Source organism: Dromaius novaehollandiae, chromosome 1, assembly GCF_036370855.1.
Source record: "Dromaius novaehollandiae isolate bDroNov1 chromosome 1, bDroNov1.hap1, whole genome shotgun sequence".
Taxonomy (NCBI): domain Eukaryota; kingdom Metazoa; phylum Chordata; class Aves; order Casuariiformes; family Dromaiidae; genus Dromaius; species Dromaius novaehollandiae.
Genome location: NC_088098.1, coordinates 163,102,960 through 163,123,992, shown reverse-complemented (window position 1 = coordinate 163,123,992; position 21,033 = coordinate 163,102,960). Strand labels below are relative to the sequence as shown.

At 34.5% G+C, this 21,033-nt stretch overlaps 1 protein-coding gene across 5 annotated transcripts in view; it reads right to left on the bottom strand.

Moving 5' to 3' along the window:
* The window catches only part of UGGT2 (UDP-glucose glycoprotein glucosyltransferase 2), a 103,960-nt gene that overhangs the window by 20,377 nt on the left and 62,550 nt on the right, over positions 1 to 21,033 (bottom strand). For 4 of the 5 annotated variants that reach the window (XM_064504618.1, XM_026119437.2, XM_064504603.1 and 1 more), the window contains 6 exons: positions 19,204 to 19,323; positions 17,679 to 17,781; positions 11,116 to 11,195; positions 9,184 to 9,373; positions 8,167 to 8,325; positions 5,595 to 5,680 (listed from right to left, as the gene is read on the bottom strand). In XM_064504618.1, coding sequence (XP_064360688.1) covers positions 5,595 to 5,680; positions 8,167 to 8,325; positions 9,184 to 9,373; positions 11,116 to 11,195; positions 17,679 to 17,781; positions 19,204 to 19,323 — 738 coding nt within the window. The remainder of the gene's footprint in view (positions 1 to 5,594; positions 5,681 to 8,166; positions 8,326 to 9,183; positions 9,374 to 11,115; positions 11,196 to 17,678; positions 17,782 to 19,203; positions 19,324 to 21,033) is intronic. The other variant, XM_026119438.2, reaches the window with a different exon arrangement.

The following is a 21,033-nucleotide window of genomic DNA, read 5'->3' as shown; positions in this document are numbered from 1 at the left end:
TTGGATACTGTTAGCATAACCACTTTGTTTCTAAACTCGCTGAAGGCAGGCACAGCTTCCTTTTTAAATCCCTGCAAAATGTCTTGCATACTGACTTCACTGTTGTATAATTGTTGTATAGAACTAAACATGACTAGCAGACTATTTAGGCCAAAACTTTGCTCTGTTTCAAAATACATACACACTTTTAATATAAATGCATTTTAATTTTCTGCATGGAGAAAAGAACATTTAAGTTCAATAGATGAAGACCCTTTAAAATTTAAAAAAAAAAAAAAACACCACCAGAACACAAACAGAACACAAACAGAACACCTTGCCTGAATTACAAAAAATACAACTTTCAGTTACACAGTCTGCATAACATCAAACTACAAGTTATACCCACCTTTCTTTTTCAAAATGAAATATTCAGTAAGAGCTTATATTATAAGCAATTTTCTGCTAAGTCTTGATTTTGTGATACTTACCTAAGTTTTCCTACCAACGTTACAGAGTCAAAGCTCAAATAATATGTAGCACTCAGACTAAAATACTGTTGCAGAGTATACCAATTTTAACATTCCTAACATTCAGAATGATTTATTAATTACAAATTCATCTACAAGTGGAACGGCTTCAAATTAATGATCTTTGTTTTAAGTAGCATTTGAAAAAAAAAATACTTATTCCAAAAGCTGTCTATTTACATAGACAAAGAATAAATTATTTACCTCTCCATTAGACACTAAAATGAGAGAAGCAAAATATGCCTTGAGGTGTGATACATGCTGTAACTTAAAAATCCTATTTTACCCCTAAAACTCCTATGACAATGTACATGCCTGTGCCTCAAAGAGAACAGACCATCTTACAATTTAATGAGATGATATTACTTGTAAACAAGAATAGAGAATATCTTTACATCCTGAAATACCTCTTGGCTAAATTTCATGCTATCAAATATTGCTTGCGTTCTGATAACATTTTGATATTACTAATACTGACATCATTAACAGCAACGCCCAAACATAGTTCAGCTGTTGCATTCTAAACCAGTGGTTTGTAATAATCAAATGATATATAATGTTATTGTTTAGATTCTTCATCAAGTATTAATTTTACATAACTTAGCTGAGATCATTTCAAACTTATTCGTATTACTTCTTAAAGAAAATCAGTAGTCTTAAAAAACTGCAGAGGTTTTAAGTTCCATTTGATTAAACCTAGAAAGTAGAGTAGTTTTGTTCCATTTTGTTTCATTTTTCTGTTCAACTATAGCTTGCTTGCTACATTTTTTTCCACCATGATATCTTTTATAAATCGCTTTATATACTTTAAGATTTGAATGTTAAACTAGAAAAATGATACAGTTACAGTTGGTGGAGATTAAGTGAGTTTCTTAAGATAAAGATGATTTTTTTCTGCTTTTGCAACACAGTGTGAGTGGTTTCTGGAAAAACAAACTGAAAATTGCAAAGAGATTAAATGAACCTAACATGTCATTAACATTACTTCTTGAAACACTAAAATTCATGCATTGACTAAATAATCCAAACAGCAAACATATTCATCTTTTTTTTCTTTTTTTAACAGTAGCCAGTGACTAAACATCATATGAATCTGTATGTTCCTGAAATCTGAGTAATAATAAATATTATATAAGGAAATAGACCTGTTTCATCCCACAAAATTACAGGGAGAAAAAAAAAATTTGAATGGAAGCTGAAATAAAGCAATGCTGTTCCTCTAAAAGGAACCAGATTCAAAACTTCAAGAGGAACCGTAATAAGTTACAGATCTATGCTGTCACATAAAACATGAGAAAAAGAGGATTCTTCCAAGGAATACTTGGAATGATGGCTAGCATATGTTCCTTGTAAAAACTGACCATGGAAATTATAGATCCGTAAGCTCCATACATGGCATCTAAATGCCAGTTACCGGAGTATAACATGACTTTTCTTTTCACGCACAGGAGTTTCTTTCAAGAGAGATGGTGCAGTCAAAATGCAGTCAGGGTATGGAGTCAGTCCAAGAAATTAAAGAGCGCTTCTAAGTCTTTGGTCTCTAAGTCACTAAGGTGCAACCACACTGATTCTTAGATGACTAAAAATCACACTGAATTGATTGAAGAAAAACGCCTGGAGTTGAAATGAATATAACGCTTCTGTTCAAAAGGGATGCTACCCATCAATAATACTGCATTCAGAGGCATCCTCAGGCTGAAAAATTATGAGAGGGAAATTGATGGTACTTGCTTAAGCTGATCAAGACACTGTTGGATAGTTGGGTATGCAATGCTACAGGCAGACATATTGGTGGATCTACACATTAGGTATATCAGGAATACCAAAATACTAAACAACAAAAATGCTAGTGACATTTCTACAGAATTTAGTGCAGGTGGTTGCATGGTAATGCTAACCATACTCTGAACTGACAGGGCAAGTGTCTGGTAGTTGTGTAGCTATGTGGTAAGAGATTCTGCCAGGGTCAAACCTAGCTGATTGCTTTAGGCATATTATGTATTAACATATCAAAATGGATTCAAGTATGGACAGAGCTTTCAAGCAACTGCTTATTTTTCCATGACAGACATGCCCCCTAAGATCTTACAAGATTTTCTAGATAAGATATCAAAGAGGAGCAAGATATTGTTGGGTTTCAATATCAAGAATAAAGCAGTAAATGAAACATATAGAAAACGATCCAAAGTCAACTGACAGAAGTTCTGCCAGTTGGACAGATAAAAATTCGTCTCACAGAGCATACACTGTTGTATTTCCACAGCAATCCTGACCATGTCTTGATTCCATATCAAGATGTGACAGGACTGAAGGACTGGAAGGAAACTACGGTGCACTCTAGTGTTAATGTGCATGCTTTTTGGAAGTCAGCATAGGGCCTGCATGCACATACTGAGACAAAGACTGTAGGGTACCCTGCAGAACACTTGTACCCTAAAATGTTTGTCCACAGGTTTGTCAGGGAATGGTCACCAAAGACTGACAAGAATTAGAGATATGGGGGCAATAAGGAAGTGCTTAAGGGAGTGCACGATACGGCAAGCTCTCCCACTTCCCCTGAAGAAGTGGCATGACTGGTGGCTCATCTCAAGTGCCTGTCCATGAGTGCACTCAGAATGGGAAACAAACAAGAGGAATTGGAAGTTTCACAGCCAAAAAGCTATGATCTCATTAGGATCACAGAGATATGATGAGACAGCTCCCCTTAAGAAGGACAGGAAGAGAAGTCAAGGAAGAGGGTTTGAGCCCAATACAAAGGAGTGGGTTGAATTCATAGAGCTTTGCTATGGAACAGGCAGCAACCCATTAAGAGTTTACCGGTAAGGATCAAAGAGAGCAAGGCAACATTGTGGCGGGTGTCTTAAGCAGGCTGACCAAGAAGAGAAAGTAAATGAAGCCTTGACAAAACCAGAGGCAGCCTTACTATCATAGGCCCTGGTTCTCCTGGGGAGGACTTCAGATCCCAACATCTGCTGGAAAGGCAACACGGCAGGGCACAGGCAAAGACTACCAAAGTGTGCAGGGAACAGCTTCTTGACACAGGTGATTGACAAGAAAAGTAGGCGAGGCTTTCTGCTGGACTTGCTACTCACAAATAATGAAAAAGGGATAGAAGGTCAGCAGTGGCCTTGGCTTCACCATGAGATGATGGAGCTTAAGATCCTGAGAGAAGTGAAAAAGGCAAATAGCAGAATTGCAGCTTTGGATTCAGGAGAGTAGCTTTTATCTTGCTCAGGGATCTGTCCAGGTTTGGTGGGATCCCTTGGGAGACTGCCCTGAAGGGTGAAGAGATTAAGAAGAGATGGTTGATCCTGAAGCACAACCTCCAAGTACAGGAACGGTCCATTCCAGTGGGCAGAAAGTTGAGCAGGCGCGACAGGATGAAAAAGACACTGACATACTGGAGAGAGTCCAGCAGAGACTGGACAGTTAGGTTGAAGCACAACATATACAAGGAGAGGCTGAGAAAATCATGTTTGTTCAGTCTTGACAAGAAAAGACTAAGATGGTATCTTATGGTTGTCTTCAACTACCCAAGGGGAGGTTATAGAGAAGACAGAATCAGAGCAAATTTTTAGGTTCTCAGCGAAAGTAAAAGAGGTAATTAGACACTAGCTGCAATAAGAGCAATTCTGATCAGATATTAGGAAAAAAATTTCACAAGGAAGGTGGTCAAACACTGAAACAGGTTGCCTGGAGAAGGTGTGGAATCTCCCATCCTTATACATACTCAAAACTTGACTGGACAAGGTCCTGAGTAGCCTAATCTAACTCAGAAGTTAGACACTACTTTGAAGCTGGAGGTAGAAACATGTGCAAATTAATGCATGTGGAAAGAAAGAAACCTAATGATACTTATACAATAAGTAGACCTAGTTAGCTATTATTTCCCAGCAAAGAGATCTTGGAGACTATAGATAGTTCTCTGAGAATGTCAGCTCAGTGTCTAGCAGTATTGAAAAAGGAAGATAGGATGCTAGTATTTATTAGAAAATGAACTGAGAACCAATCAGGAATTTAACAACGTTGTTGTGTAAATGCATGCTGCAACCACAATATGAATGTGTCTTTACTTCTGGTCACCGTTCTCAAAAGGACAGAGCAGAACGAGATAAGGCACAGGTAAGAGCAACAATGATGATCAGAGATATGGACAGCCTCTGCAAGAGGAAAGACTGTGCTAGGACTTCTCAGTTTAGCAATGAGAAATCTGAAGGAAAATAAGAAAGAGGTTTATAATATTATGAACACACATCCATCCACATTTATTATAGAGAAATAATTGCATTTATACCAGGTAAATTCAAACAGAAAACTAGATGTAGAGTGGATTAGTTCCTTCTTCTTAAAAAAACATGTCTTTAAACAACACTTGGAAAACTATAAACCAGTGAATATTTAGTGCTTCAGCTTTATGCTATTTTTCAATTATGGAAACAAAAATGATTTCAAGTTTTAAATCACAGAATAATATAGTGTAAATAGAATAGATGTCTAATCAGAATGGAGAATTTGCTGAAGAGAGCAAAAAAGGCAACTAAAAACAGTATCAGGCCAGAATCATCAGTAAAATTTCACGGATAAATCAAGTTTCATCTTAGAACTTCAGAATTTGCGATTCCAGTCAGAAATAAAAATTTGTTATAGTATTTAGAATATCGAGAATATAGACTGACTCCTATCACATGCAGTCTGTTTTCTTTCCAGTCTCTCAATTTACACATGCAATTCTAGATCATCCTCAAAGGGATTATACAGAACACTTCTTTATTTTGCCACTTAGCTATGCAGAAATATAGTAAAATTTGTAGTTATTGAACTCTACTTTACCAAAAATCCTCCTGAAAAGGGACACTTTAAATGTTAGTTTTAGTTTTAGGTTTTCTAATTCCTCCCTCTTACCCTTCCAGCAAATAAAGGTATTTGTTATCAACTTTAAATGATCATTTGCATCTTGTTCTGCTGTTTCATGTTATTTTTGTTCATTTTTCCTCAGTAATTTCAGAATTTTTAAAAATACGGTGCATTTCAATCAACTCATTTATAAGGTATATGCATGTGTTCCAAAGATAGACTACTACTTACGAAAAAACATGATAAATGTCTTCAGATCTTCCTTTACGCAATCTCAGTGTCCAAGCACCTGGATTTGCTTTCAGCTGAAAATATCCCTACGAAAAAAAGGAAATAAAAAAAAGAAAGAAGTTCTGTTAGCTCTTCAGAGTTAATCAGGTACACACACAAACATCAATTATCCAACACTCAGTACTGCAGCCAAAGTTATTAACCTAATGCCATGCTAGCCTTGGAAGTGACGCAGCCAATTCCCTTTATGTCCGTATCATCTTAGTGCTCCATTTCTTTCTAGCTGAACTTCAGACATATACAAAATCTCCATCTACAATAACGACTAAGCCAGCAGTAAAGAAATTAACTATTAAACAGAACCCAGGATGAAAAGTTTCTTTGAAACTTAAAATTTTTGTCTGGAACAACTTCCCTAGTCAACACAGCTCTTTACCAATTTAGAATCATTGCACACAGCTATGCTATGTGAATCCCAGACAAAGCAAGGGATAGAATGTGAAGAAACTTTAAGAGTTTCATCATGCTGAGTACCTTCTAGTATTGAGAAAGTAATCAGTGTCTGTGTAAAAGGCAAAGATTCACATTTTGTTAAATATTTTATTCCTTATGATACAATTTTCATGAAGAACAGAGAATGGCAGATGGCTAACAGGTCCTATTTGTCAAAATCAATCTCTCCCTATGAAATTACCTTAGCCAATACAAAATTAATTTTTCATTTCAGAAATAACAAGAACTTCTGCTCTACAATAGCCAGGTACCAAAATGGAAAATATTTTTTTTTTAAGAAAAAAAAGAAGAACAGGCTAAGAATTTAAATTACATAAGAAAAGACCATTTTTCTTCTAATGTTTTTATTTGCATTTTACGCAACCATTACAACTGCTTGTTTTCAGCCTCATAGTATCCTGACAACTTATGTAGCTCTCATTATTAAAAATTCAATATGATTATTTTATTATTTTAAATGATATGACAATACAATTAAAATGGTATTATAAATATGCGTGGTGTTTGCAAAATAATTTCTTTCTGGATGTGTCTGCTGATTTCTATTAAGTATAAAGGGAACATCAATGATTAGCTTGAATTAGATTCCTAACTTTTAAATGTTTAAAATTAGATTACATAAATCCCACTTGGCAGCATTAGTTGGCATTTTCAAGATACAGTATTTTCCTGTAGACATGCTTTTCAAGAAGGAATTGTTAGCTGAACTGGAGAATATATCTCAATTAATGCACAGCATCCATAAAAGCAAAAGATATTGGTTCAATGTCTAAGTTCCTATCCAGAATCAAACACTCCAGACCATGAGCTAAAGGCAGAAAGAAGGTTCTAACTAGACAATTCAAGGTAATTGTAAGTAGTAAAGTTTCTCTTTCAAAAATTGGTGCTGTCAGAGATTCACTGGAAAATGCCTAGAATTGCAACCAGCACAGACAATCATCTCAAAACAAGGAGCGTCTTGCTTCAAGTAAATCTAATTATTAAGCCATTAATTATCATTTCAATCTTTGCAAGTGCAGTGATAGGTTGGTCAAACACCACAAATACAATAGCTAAAATGCAGCAAGTATGGCAGAATTCACCAGGCACATAGTGATCTGCTGTGTTAACATTTTTTTTCCAAAAGCTGACTCACTAGACTGAACATGCATTTTTCACTGAAAATTTTTCTTACCTCAGAATCCCACTTTTTAATCTCTTCTCCCCCCCTAATTACATGATCATGCTGTCCCATTGTTCATGATTCCTATCTTTTACCTTGTGCAAGAACAGAGAGCAAAGTTTTCAATAGCTTTAAGAAACACACATTTCATACAAAACCCAATTTCATACAAAAACAGAGGAAACAAATCTATAACTCTTATGAGACCTAATCCAGATATAGATTATTTGTTGAGGAAAAATGTAGCACACCTCAGTGTTACCAGGAGCATCCCATGCTGCCACCTAGCACAAATGCTCAGGGTTTCTTGCATGGAGCTTTTAAAAAGTATGTTTTATAGGCCATGTATTTCTGAGCAAGACACAAGCATGAGTTTACTCTCTGTGCTATATTACCTACTAATTATCAGGCTACTAACAACAAAAACAATTACTTTGGATGACCAGAGGAATTCTCAGGTGTGGATTTGTCCCACTGATGTTTTAAGCACTTAACTGAGACATCCAAAATAGGTGCTTTCTTTGCCTGGCCCCTTGTGTGACAAAAATGGTTACCTTAATCAGAATATAATTCATACCTTATGTGTGTTGGTGGAATCTCCATCTGAAGATATCTACCTTCTATCATCAACTTAAGGCAACTAGAGTGCTAGTTTAGGCACTTCAATTAAGGGTCTAAAATTAAGCTAAATCCAAACCTATATTGGATCAGAACAGGAAAAAAAGCTGGGAAAATTAGAGATGTACTTTTTTTTTGTAGATGATCTCAATTCTGGAATAACGCCTCTTACTTTTAACATTTCTAATTTGCAACATAGAGGAATGGATTTAAAATCTCATAAAGAATTTTCATGAAGAGTGTGCAATTGGAATGACTATTTCTGTACTTAATACTTACCAGATTGGCCATCACAATAGTATCAACCATGACAGGATTATTCTTTGTGCCCAAAGTGAACTGTAACCCTCGAGGAGGCTGTCCAGTTGTCACATCAAAGCAATGTCCTTCAAGCAATATATATTCTAGTTCATATTCTGCTGTAACAGTCCCTTTTATCTGTGGAAGGAACACCTAATCATTAAAATATGTATTTTAACTAAGTGAAAAAGCAACATACTACAGCAACAGACATGTTGAGTAGAATTTACCTCAACTAACTTCAACTGTCAAAAAGAGAAAGGCCCGTCCAGAGGCAAATTCACTCAGTTTTACAACTGGTATCCAAGATAGAGAGGACCATCACTCTGTGAAAGCGTCTCCCTCTCTACATTGACTACGAAAGGAAACTGAGACTCTCAGCTTTGGTAAGATAGATCCCAACCTTTGATTTTACAATACACTGTCTAAATGCACAGTTTTAGTGGATTAAACACTTTCAATATATTGTGCAAGTTTAGTGACTGGAACAAATTTAGTGACTTTGGAGCTGAGGAATTAAAAATATAGTAGAAAAATTCCTGAACTAAAAAACAGTCAAATTTATTTTAATTTATATTAAAAAACAGCAATATATTCAGATTTGTTTGGAAATACACCTAGATCAACACTATTACTACCAAAAATTAAAATATTAAAAATTAAAAGGAAATAGAGAACTAATACACAGTACCCCTTGTTTAATTACTCAGAAAATTAATACTTCCATAAACATTAAAAAGCTCAACACAGCAGATAAGTTCTGTTACTTCTATTCTGCTTTCTGATGTTTATTACTTCATTCCTTTCTTTTTAGACTTATTTTTAGAAGAGATAATGTGAAGAAAGATGAGGAAATTAAAAACAGACTGACCAAATAATGAATTACCATGTAAGTATTTCCGGAAAAGAGAGACAAAAATCCCCAAAGATTTCCTTTTCCCTCTTGATGTAAAAGATTCGACATAAGTTTTATAATGTTTACAAACTGTTACTTACGTCCTGCAAGTGAATGTTATCAAGATCACAAGAACTGTTCACTGCTTCAACCAACCAGCTTTCAGGAGTGATCAAGTTTAGAGTCAAAAGGGGTGATTCTGGCAATTCTAGGAATTTTGCCAGAGGTTCAGAAGGAAGGTGTTTGTTGATTCCGTAAGTTAATTCTGGTTCCAGAACAAACCTATAGAAGCTGTTGAAAATAGAAGTGTTCAAAAAATACATTTATTAAAGTATGAAGGCTGAGTTCCAAGTACAAAGTCTTTCAGAAGTATTTTTAATTATATTGAACATTTAACAAATTAATGACATTTGGAAGCATGGTAGTTCCCTGCTCTGGAGGAATACTGTCAAATAATACCTATACCACCTTGAATGAGCTGGTAGATGAACACAGAAGTACAATTCACTTTTGATGATTTTGTGTGGGAAAGTACAGATCTCCCACTTGCATTCTCAATGGCTGGGAAGGTAAGTGCCCAAGAGGGGCATCTAAACATCTCGAATGTAGACAGCCTTGGCTTCTAAGAATCTGTTGCTAGGCTAAGCAGAAGCAGCAATCTGCTAAAAAAAGTGTCCTTGGGAATACAGTTCCTCACATTAGCAGCAGCAAAACAAGAGAGCAGAGAAAAGGAGCAGTTTCTCTTTTCCTAACCAAATTTTCCCCTATTCCACAGGGAAAAGATCCAACAAAATGATGATTTCCTTCCTTCCTCTATCAATATTCAATAAAATAAGAAGAATCAGAACAGAGAAAGAAGAGTACTGAAGATGGAGAGACTGAAAGCAACAATTAGTGAGTACTTCATATAAAAAAAAAACACTTAATTGCTAAAAAAAAAAAAAAAAAAAAGTAAAAAAGAGTCAGTACCCATCACCAGAAGGAAGAAAATTTTCCCACTAAGAATTTGAACTAGGGTACATATGGATGTATTTTATATGCAAACACTGCTGTAAGAAAAATTTGAACTATCCTCAGGGCAGGGACCAGAACATTTCTTCCTTTCACATTTCCCAAGCCCATGGAAAGAACCAGGCATTAAAACCTGCAATGTGGCTAGCTTTAAAAGTGATTATGAGAACATTCACACAGGATACTGAAAGACTGATGATGATGACAGTGCCTTGCAATATATGAGGTTCAGCTCCCGTCCAACTGAGTAGAAACTAAGGCCTTGTTTTTTTGTGGGCAAGTGGTTTATTCTCTAGTCTACTGGCTAAAGGGTGGGCACGACCACCAGCTCTCTCTCATAAAAAGAATAGGTAAAACAGCCACCAAAGGGCTGGCAGTGCCTAACATTTCTCTTACAAGGAAAGGAAACCTCTCTGGGGAGTTCACTTAAGCATAAATGTCTTTAACTGAATTAGTCAACCCTGGTCTTTATAGCCAGCTAAAGAAACTTTAATTTAAGGCACTATTTTTAGGGTACAATATTCTTAATGAACTATAATGAGATCTTACAGTAACATCTCAAATGTAGACTGTACATTTAGTCAGACGAATTTCATCTCCAAATTAAGTGGACTGGATCTGTAAAATTCATTATAGAGTGAGTGGACTGTAAGGAGTGGCTAAGTTAGGCAGACAGCCTTCCTCTGAAAGTTTTCACAGGCCTGAGAGAGACTCTATTCATTTGTATAAGTAATTTATAGGTGAGATGTATTCGGCGGACTAGATCAGTTCCCTATGATACAAGGCTTAGCATCTTAGCGAGGCAGTACTTCAATTATGCACCTAAATTAGAATGTCTTTTTCTCTAGATAAGTTCAAACTGCTTTGCTAATATTCAACATATATTTAAAGAAAATAACTAGCACAACAAATAAACCAGAAATATAAACCACTTTTTATTTTTAAGGGAATATATACGGTTAAGGCTTTTTTCTAAACCAGGTGAGATCGCGTATTTGTAAGAGCAGCTCTAAACTACTTACCTCTTCAGTGGCACTTCTGACAGCTTAGATCTGCAGTTCAGAAACAACCTGAGTTTCATATTGATAATGTCTTTGAGTACCTACAGAAAAACATTCCACGTAAAAAATGGTTCTTGGTAATTATCCAACTTCAAAAACAAGCCAAAATTATCCTGGTGACACATCTCTTCGTCATTTCTCAAGCTTCAGTAGACATTTCAAACATTTTAAAGTTCTACATATATCTGCATATTAAGGGATGTTGTCAGTTATTTCAAATAAAGATTTGACCTTTTCTAAAACTGTGTGATTTAGCACATAATTTTCTTGATATTCAAAATGTTAATGTTTTTCACTACTGATACAGTATTTTAAAGAGCAGCTCTCTCCATCTTCCAATGCTTGAGTAAATAATTATATTACTACCTCTTTCTTATATTATTTTCTAGCTTTTAAAGCACTTTAAAGTTTTTAAGTACAGCACATGCTTTTTATTCAATAACTGAACTTAAAACAATGACTTTCACTCTTCCTGAATTGTTGTATATAGTAAACTGTTGAATATAGTAAAGTTCAGAGAAATATTTTAATCATGTCAGCAATGGATTAATGATGTGTTAAACTATTCAATCAACTTTAAAATGTTTCAGAAAGTTAAAATATGTCTACTTTTTATCAGTTTCTTGATCTGTTCATACTAATTTCTAAAATTTTTTGGATGCTGTTATATAGAAACCGTAGTGTTAGGAGAGCATTTTGTTCTTATTTCTGTGAGCAACCTAACTTGTTTAAAATTAACAAAACCATTAATTTATTTAAATTGCTCTTAACTTGGTAAAGGTATTTATCTTTATTTCTGAGGTTTCTGACCCAAACTGCTTATTTGAAAGCATAAAGCAGCTTTGTTTACCTTTATGGTTATTATTAGAAAAATAAATACGATAATAAAGATAAATAAAAAACTGTTATCACTAAGGCTAAAATTACATAGTGGTAAGTAAACTAGGAATGAAACAAGACAATGATCATCCTTAAATCTCTCTGTTAAGATAACCAGCACTTTTCTTTCCCCAGTTCAACCTATGGTTACATGTATTCTTTACTACAGTGCAACAACTCTGCATAGACCTAGGGACCTGTTCTGCTCCTAGCTTCTCATTCTCATTCTTTGTGACTCTGCAATACTATTACTGAAAAACTATTGAGAAAAAAATAAAGACTAGGGAGTGACACAAAGATGAGAACAAGTAAAGAAGCAAGAAATGAGGACCTCCTAAACCCACCTAAACAGCACTGTTAATCAATGCTTTTTTCATATCCTCAAAATGCTTATGAGATTGACACATTAATTTAGAATTAATTTATTTTTTCAGAATTAATTTCGCTATACAATACCTGTAACTTACAGTATAAAAGTTCCAAGTAAATCTTTCCCTAAACAGAGGAAGCTTGAGGAACAATTTGAAGGCAGTATAAAGTTTAGGAATTATTATAGTTGCTTTCTGATCTGCACTTTTTAAAGGCATAGCTATATATGCATATTCCATCCATATATTCATACCCCAGAAGTAGTAGTTCATAATATTAGGAACAAAATTAAGCAGCAAATAGTGAGAAGAATTTCTGAGGGAGCCGTGAGCAAGAAGAAAATGGAAATTTTAAGCCTCAATGCAAACTAGCTGGCATTTCTGAAACCTGCTGGGTTGTGTGAATATTTGGACTGATAAAATATAACAAATGATGCAAAACAAGAGCATGTGAACAAAACCAGGGGGAATAAGCAGCATTTTAAGTCTGCTTATTTCCAGAAATAAAGGAATTCTAATGTTTACTGATTAATATCCTAATAAATAAAGCATAAAGAGGTAAAGTATTACTTGGGGTTGGCTACAGACAACCAAAATCAAAACAGAAGGCAAAGTGGGCAACTCTTGAAGCAGCTACCATTCAGAATAAAAAGATCTCTAACAAGTGCTATGTTTCATCTACTAAAACATACTCTGAATTTTTAACATTAAAGATAACAATTTCCCAAATAAAAATGTTACATCCAAAATGATGGAAACAATATATTAGACTTTAGCTTCAAGACAAAAACCTGTTCCCATGAGTAAGAACAATGTTAGTGGTACTTCAGCAATCTGGAATGATATTGTTTGTTGAATGCAGAACGAAGACCCAATCAATAATTTATGTATGCTTGGTGATCTAAAAGGGAAAATTTAACACACCTGGAAAAAGCTAAATCACAGGGGAGAGAGTTTAATCAGAAACATGAATAAACATTAGAAACTGCACAAGATTGCTTTATCAGATGCTCAAACCAATGACGTCCAATCACCGAAAAAGAAATAAGCTGCTGGTTTAAAAAGTTCCAAAACCAAGAAAAATTGTCATTTAGAAGGGAAGTAAGGCAACTGTAAAAAATAAGAAAACCATAAATGAAAAAGAGGAAATCTAGTATTAGCAAAGGTAGAAACTGTAGGAAACTGGTAAGGAAAGCAAAATATACAGATAGTACAAATAAGGATAAAAACTTTTTAAAGTAAGCTGTACACAAAAAGCATCTAAGAAAATGGTATTTATTACTTGACGGAACTATCAATGAAAAGGATGAAAGGCCAATATGTTCAATAAATATTTATATACCAGTTTTGAGAAAAAAGGAAGTCTGGAGATGCTAGAGATGGGAATGAAACACTTTTTAAACCAACAATATACCTGAGTATATGCTAAAAAAAAGCTAATAGAAGTTTAGAAGACAGTGGAAGATAGAAACACAACACAAAATAAGTAGACGAAAAGCTGTTTTTTTCAGCAATTCTTAAAATGTAGCTGTATACATTAAAACAATTACTGAAGGGCTCTGCTTTCAGAAGGGCCCTAAAGGACTGTTTTACAGCTGTCATCTCAGAGATTTTTTTTTTAATGGAGAAAACATACAATCTTAAGATGCTGAAAAGATTATCATAAATGATAAATAATGAAGAAGGCAGCACACACATTTAAAACAACTTGGTGCGCACTATTACCTTGCACAACCAACCCTTATGCATTTAACTATGGCCAAACGAAAAGTCTAGACAGGTCATCTTCTGGGAAAAAGTGACCTTGAAAAGGATTAAGTTATGATGCTAGATATTAGCTGATCATGAAATTTAGTACAGTATTGTAGCCAAAAGAACAATGTCATTCTTAACTAAAATTTCTAGGAACTTAAATAGGGAATCTCTGATAAGACTAAGAGAACGTATTATCTTTGTGTGGCAGCACAACTATTTCTGGAATACTGAACTCAGTTCTGTTATTTAGAGTCTATGAGGACATCAAAAGCCAGAGAGTATTCAAAGACAACACATGAAAATGGTTACAAGATTGGAAAGCCTTTTTTACAGCAAGGTATACAGAGAACTCAGTTTGCTTACTTTAACCAAGAAAATGTTGAAGGGAGATTGGGAGGTTTGCTCAGACAGTACTATCACAAATGACTATTTCATACTATTACAAATGACTGAATTATTTCAGTTTACATGGCATGAAAGTGTTTTAAACCCAAGTTTCAGCCTGCATGTGCAATGACTTAGCAAAATGCATACTGTCAGTTACCACACCTCATCTGAAAAGCATTAACTCACTAAACCACGGTAATTCAACCAATCACTGGGAACAGTGTGAACATCATAATACGAAGCATATACACCAAAAAAAAAGCTTTTATAATAGAATCTTCAATATAACTGACAGAATGATGAGAAAATGAAAGCCTACAGCATGGAGCTAAAAAAAATTTGCAATTTAAAGTCTGGGTTTAACAGTGACATTAATTAACTACTGGAAAAAGCTCAGTAAGAACAGTGATGCATACTCAACCACTGGCAATATCTAAATTAGGGTTAGATCTAAAAAAATATTTCTACTTCAAATGCATACTGATAGAAAGATGTCCTGTGACCTGTGTTATATTGGAAATGAGACTAGATTATCAAAAAGGGCTCCTTTAGAGGTTCCTCTTCACTTTACAAACAGAATAAGGAGAGGTTTCTCCCCTGAAAACAGAAAGAACAAAGAAAAAAAGACAAAAGATAATTGACAGGAAGAAAGAAGTTTGATTCTTCTCTTAACATTTTTGAGCTCTTCGACTTAAATAGCTAGTTACTGGAACAAGAGAAAAGGAGCAGCATGGTCCACACAGTTTATTGTTGGAGCAGAGCAGGTAGGCTAGGAAATCTACCAACTGAAGTCTAGGGGGAGGTAGTTCGTTCAATGGTACTATGAATAATATTTTTTCATATGTTTTTGGTGAGTCATGAGCAAAACAACTCTTCCATTCTGTCCTCATCTTTAGAAGAAGCAATTTCTCCTATTTTCACATTACCTTAATGACCATATTTGTAACTTTAGGACCTATTAGCTGTTCCATGTATTCTGCTGATAGCTAATGTGGTCAAACCCTGGTCAAGCTATGGCTAGTTTCCCAGGATCTGCTATAGACGGTGACTGTTGTCTTGTCTAGAAATATTCAATGCTGAGCTCTGTGACAAAAGTTTTTGAAAAATGCAAAAACAAGGGTTATATGGAAAGTACTACCAGCCTCTCTCTAGCAAAGATATGGAGCAATTTTTATAATAAAATCCACTATAATTTCTTACAAAACAGATAAAAGCCTTGGCTTTGTTCTAACACATTCATAGTCTCACTAATACCTTCCCCAAGCCTCAAACTGATGCCTCCTCAAACTAGGCAGTAAAGCCAGGATATAGGTTAACTAGAGCCATTTACTCCTCAATTTCAGTTCTATTTAATATGAATAGATTTTTGTTTTTATTTCAAAAGACTTCTTTGAAGTGACTATTAAATGACACAAAGGAATACGATAGCATGTTTTCACCAGGGCAACCCCCCATAACGTGGGCACATTCAACATGGACTGGAGCACCAATCACGTTCTTTGCTGTTGTAGTCACTACACAAGCTTTGCATCAGGAATAGTTACCATCATAATATATGGGGCACCAGTACAGTTATGTTGTTCAAAAAAGATCCTTTAAATATAAATATACCCCAGTCCTTAAAGTTTTCAGTATTTAAGTCACCTACACATATGGCAAGACAATCCAAGAGGCATCCATTTAGGAACTTTCAGTTTCCACCCTGGTGTATATGTCTGCATGTTTTGTCAAAAATTCTTCTAGAAGGTCTGTATGCCAGATAGAGGTTGCTTTTAAGATAATCAGATTTTTTAAATGTGCAGGTTAATTTAATTTGGTTAGGAAAAAGAAAAAATAATTTGAAAAGAGCTTCATCTGCATTAAAACATTTCTGATTTGTTTAGTTTCAATAGCATTTCATTATTATCTCTTCAGGGCTGGCTTTCTGAATAAGGCTATAGCTCCTATGAACCATGCAGCATCCCTATTTGATACATAAACTTAGTACATTATGGGAGTCATTTGCCCAGACATATGTATTGCTCATCAGGGAACCTGCTTTGGGAGAATGGAGACTTCCGAGCTGAGCTAAAAAGATCTCAAGGCAACTTACGATAACATGAATTTTTGGCTGAATGGAGAGACTTCTCAGGTTTCACAATCAAAAGATTTTCATTTGGTAAAATCAAACTTTCCTTTTAACTGACAATGGTGAAATGAAAGATTTGGCTCTGGAGAAAAGCTAATATTTCAGAATCTCGGAACAAGAGTAAGCATTACAATAGCAGAATTTTGCATGAAAATTTTAAATGTTTTACTTAACTTAAAGTTTTTATGTATGAAGAGCAATTGGATGCCTGAACATTCCATACAAAGAATACAAAAGGGTATGAAAATGGAAGTTTTTATGAAACTTTGGTAATTATTGTGAAGAAAAAGATAAAAAGAAAAAAGGATGCAGCAAGAATCAACATACAGACTTCAAAATTCTAACAGACCATAAAGAGAAGACAAAATTTACATTTTTATGGGAAACTATAAAGGAACTTGAGGTAGAGTGATATTTCGCAGCTAGTGAAGAAAGGAAATCCTTTTAGCAGCTGTGTTTCTAGGACAGTCTCTTTAGATGATCAATAGCTATATACAATGAAAGATTTTTAGATATTCTTGGTGCCATTAATCAACTGAGAAATACCTTTCCGCAAGCTGAAAGGTTTATAGTCCAATCTTCTTGTAACAGTGTTATGGGCCAGATTTAGTCCACCTCATTTAGGTACTTTGGAAAACTCAGGCTTTTGCTTAATGGAAAGAAGCACATGCCTCTTAAGATTTTGAGATGGAAGATCCTTTCTCTGTAAGTTAGGCAGACAATCTCCCCCTTTCCTTCTATTGACTATAAAGAACATTTATGCGCTCACTTGTAACAGGACTGGTTCACAGGACATCTAAATTTTACTTGCAAATATGGTGCTTACAATGATGGATTAAATCATCCCCAACTTTTTAATAAAAATTTAAATAATCAAATATATATTTAAAAAGTATCCAAATTCTGTTTACCCCATAAATGCTAGACTGTATATCAAAAGACGAAAATAAGTTTAATATAAATTAAACTATAAATATGCAAATTAAAAGAAATCACCACCATCTTACAATCAATAAATGAGCCATCTTCTGTGCTTCTCTTGTCAATGGATCAACAATAGCAATAACATCATAGAATGGTTGATTCTGCTGAGGATCTATTTTTACTACGCTGTTAAAAAAATGTTAATAAATAAGCGACATGAAAACTCTAAATTAAATTTGTGGAAATAACAAACATTTTCAGGCACAAATCTGTAATACCAGAGCTGCTTTAGATTTAATCGCTCACAAAGACACTTCCCTCATTTCAAACATTTATCATTGTCTCCTCCTGTGATAACACTAGAAATGCCAGAATCAACAGCAATTAAAATGTAGCATTACTTTACGTAGCTCCATAAGGGTTACCAGTTAAAAATATACTGCATTACTAATTCAATAAAATAAAAGGAAAACACAGAGCAGTGTCTAGAATCCTTTACAGTTTCTTTTACCGGTATCTATATTTTAGAAGTGTCCCTGGTGAGACAATTTTAAAATAACAGTGGGAAAAAAATCTAACTGAGAAAAGTGAAACTCAATAAGATGAACTAGCTTTATGCCTTCCAGGAAAGAATTTAGTAACTTGATAAGCTTGGTTGAAAGAAGTCAAGAAAACCCTGCTTAAAGGAATCTGGATCCACAGAAAGGAAATGGTAGTAAGCCTCACTTTGGAAAAAAAACACATGCTGTAAATACACAAACTGGAGTATTTTAATTTGTTTTCCACAAAAAAATATATCCAGAAACGTAACTAGCATTAGTGATGTCACACTCCTTCCAATAAAGCAGTAACATATTACTTACTCCATGTTATTAGTATAGCCTTGAACAAGGTTTTAGCCACTTAAAAGGGGCTGCTGACTTTGTCTTTTCAGCAAGTATTAGAGACAGAGCCAGCACACTGGCACAGCATGCTAGAGCAGCTTTGCCAATAAAAACAAGCAAGGAATTTGAAATACTGTTACAACAAGGTTTTCGTTTTTTAATTTGATCATGATTCCTGTGCTATGTCCTTTTAAAAAATGTACCTTTCCTTGCCCCAGAAAGTGGGAGAGCTTAAATTAAAAACGGCTACAGCCAGTACCCCACTAGCAAGAAGACAGAATTCCCCCAAAGCTTATCTTCCAATTAAGAATTACAGATGTGAATCTTGGAATTTGGGCTCTCATTCAATAACAAGAGAAGACAATTGTGGCATATTGACTTTCTAAATCTAAGATCAGCAACACTAGGAGTCAACATACATAAGCATGTTAATGCCACTAATACAACTCTCCAACTGTAAATCAGTCAGCTGAAGACAGTCTACCCAGTTCCTAATGAATTAGGTGCTGAGAGGCTATATCAATTTGCATTTGTAAGAAATCTAGTTGTATTTCAGGGTCTAATCTAATTGTATTTTATGGTTATGCTGAGCATACAAGTTGGTGTCAAGAGTGACACAGCTAATTCACAAACTGTTAGACAAGTATAACAGTGTTATAGTTGCCACATTCTAATTTTAATATCAAAGTACTGTATGTGCATTATCATGAGAGACAGAACTTACCTGTGCTGTTCTTTGAGTAATTCAGCATCTTGTCTCATCTCTGTTTTAGGCAAAGAGGACAGCAGGGCATCTATTTTCATAATCAAATCACTGCCACTATATTGAGACGCACATAATTTGCTATGTTTTTCATTAGAAAAGCAATAAAGCATTCATGTTTTAAAGTATGTCTATCTACATAAGTCAGTATTTAAAAATCCACATCCCAAACCTTCACACTTTAAAAAGATTATCACCTCAAGATTCGCAGCTTTGAGTGAAATTTCTAGCATGACAACGGCCAAGAAGCACTAGTGCCTTACAGCTTGGGAATTGTACACTTCTTAAATTTCGCAGATGCAGAATTAACCTTCAGCCTCACAGTTTGCATGGTTCAATCTTCTGATATTTATAACTCTTTATATCCTTTTTTGCAATTTTTTGATTGAAAAAAATTCCTCTGTGACAACTTGTACAAGCAGACATAAATGAACAAAGTTTAACTTTATTTGGCCACATTTTTTATATTTATTGTATTTCGTCCTGGAACTTCCTTGGGAACTTTGGCAGTTTTATTTCAGCATCATCAAATCTTAATATAGACTTTGTGTCTCAGTACTTATCTCCTTGATAATTCTACCTCTTTTTTACATTTTCTTAATTTTGTTTTTCTGGCAGTTATTTCCTCAGTTGTGCTAGCCCTCCCAAATAACAGCAATGATACTCAGATACACAAAAACACTCAGCAGAAATTTCTCCATAGTTGGCTTGTAAAAATAATATAAATTTGTCCCACTTTTTGTATGCAGATTGGATGCTTAGAATAGAAATTGGCTAGTAGTCCTCTTTATACTCCTTCAGTTAAGCCTTAGAGATGTATGAATGTTCTCTAGCAGTGTGTCAGAGTATCACAGCTTCAGGCTCCCTAATGATTCCCAAAGACAACACACTTTTCTTACTTCGAAAATCAATACTCAGATATTACTGAGTTTTTTTAAGATGCACTGCATTCTATCAAGTTTATTATTATTGTTTACTAATTACTGTAATAATTAGGAATTGTAGGTACAGATAACAACTCCATGTATTACCTTTCTCTCCATAGAAAATCTGTTTGATTTGCTCCTGATTTGCACAAATACATTTTAGCGATCTTCTGCTCTATCTTAAAAGACTATTTGAAACTAAGGAGTGACCAATAAGGCACATAAGTAAAAATCAGTGCCAAAAAATCTATTAATGGGTCCATAATATTGTTCTGAAATACTTTCAAAGGATCCCTATTATCGCCTCATTAGCCATGTCTGAGTAAAGATCTTCCCCTAACACAATAAAAGATATAACAAAACTTTCATCATAATGGTTTCCTAACAGAACAGAACATTGAAATTCAAGTTCCTAGTCCCATTTTTTTAAATTTTATTTGGAACTCTCATCTCATTCATTGCACAGGATGTCACAAAGAAAGTAAATAGGGAAAAGTCTGTATGCTCATACATCACTCAGTGCACACTATAAAGTATGAATTAAAAAAAAATATGGTATTACAGTGAACTAGCACGTCATCTTGTTTGAAAAAAAAATGAAACAAAAACCAGTATCTCTGAAGAAGACATTATTTCTCTTGAGAAAAAACTCCTTGTTGTAGATTCAGTTTAAGAGCTTAGTTCACCAAGGTAGTTATTCCAACCTCCCAGGAAAGTCTTCATCAAAACTCAAATTTCTCAAGATCAGAATATATATATATATATATATATATATATATATATATATATATATATATATATATATATATATATATATATATATAAAAAATACAGTGTACAACAATGTTTCCTTTCCCCAGTCACC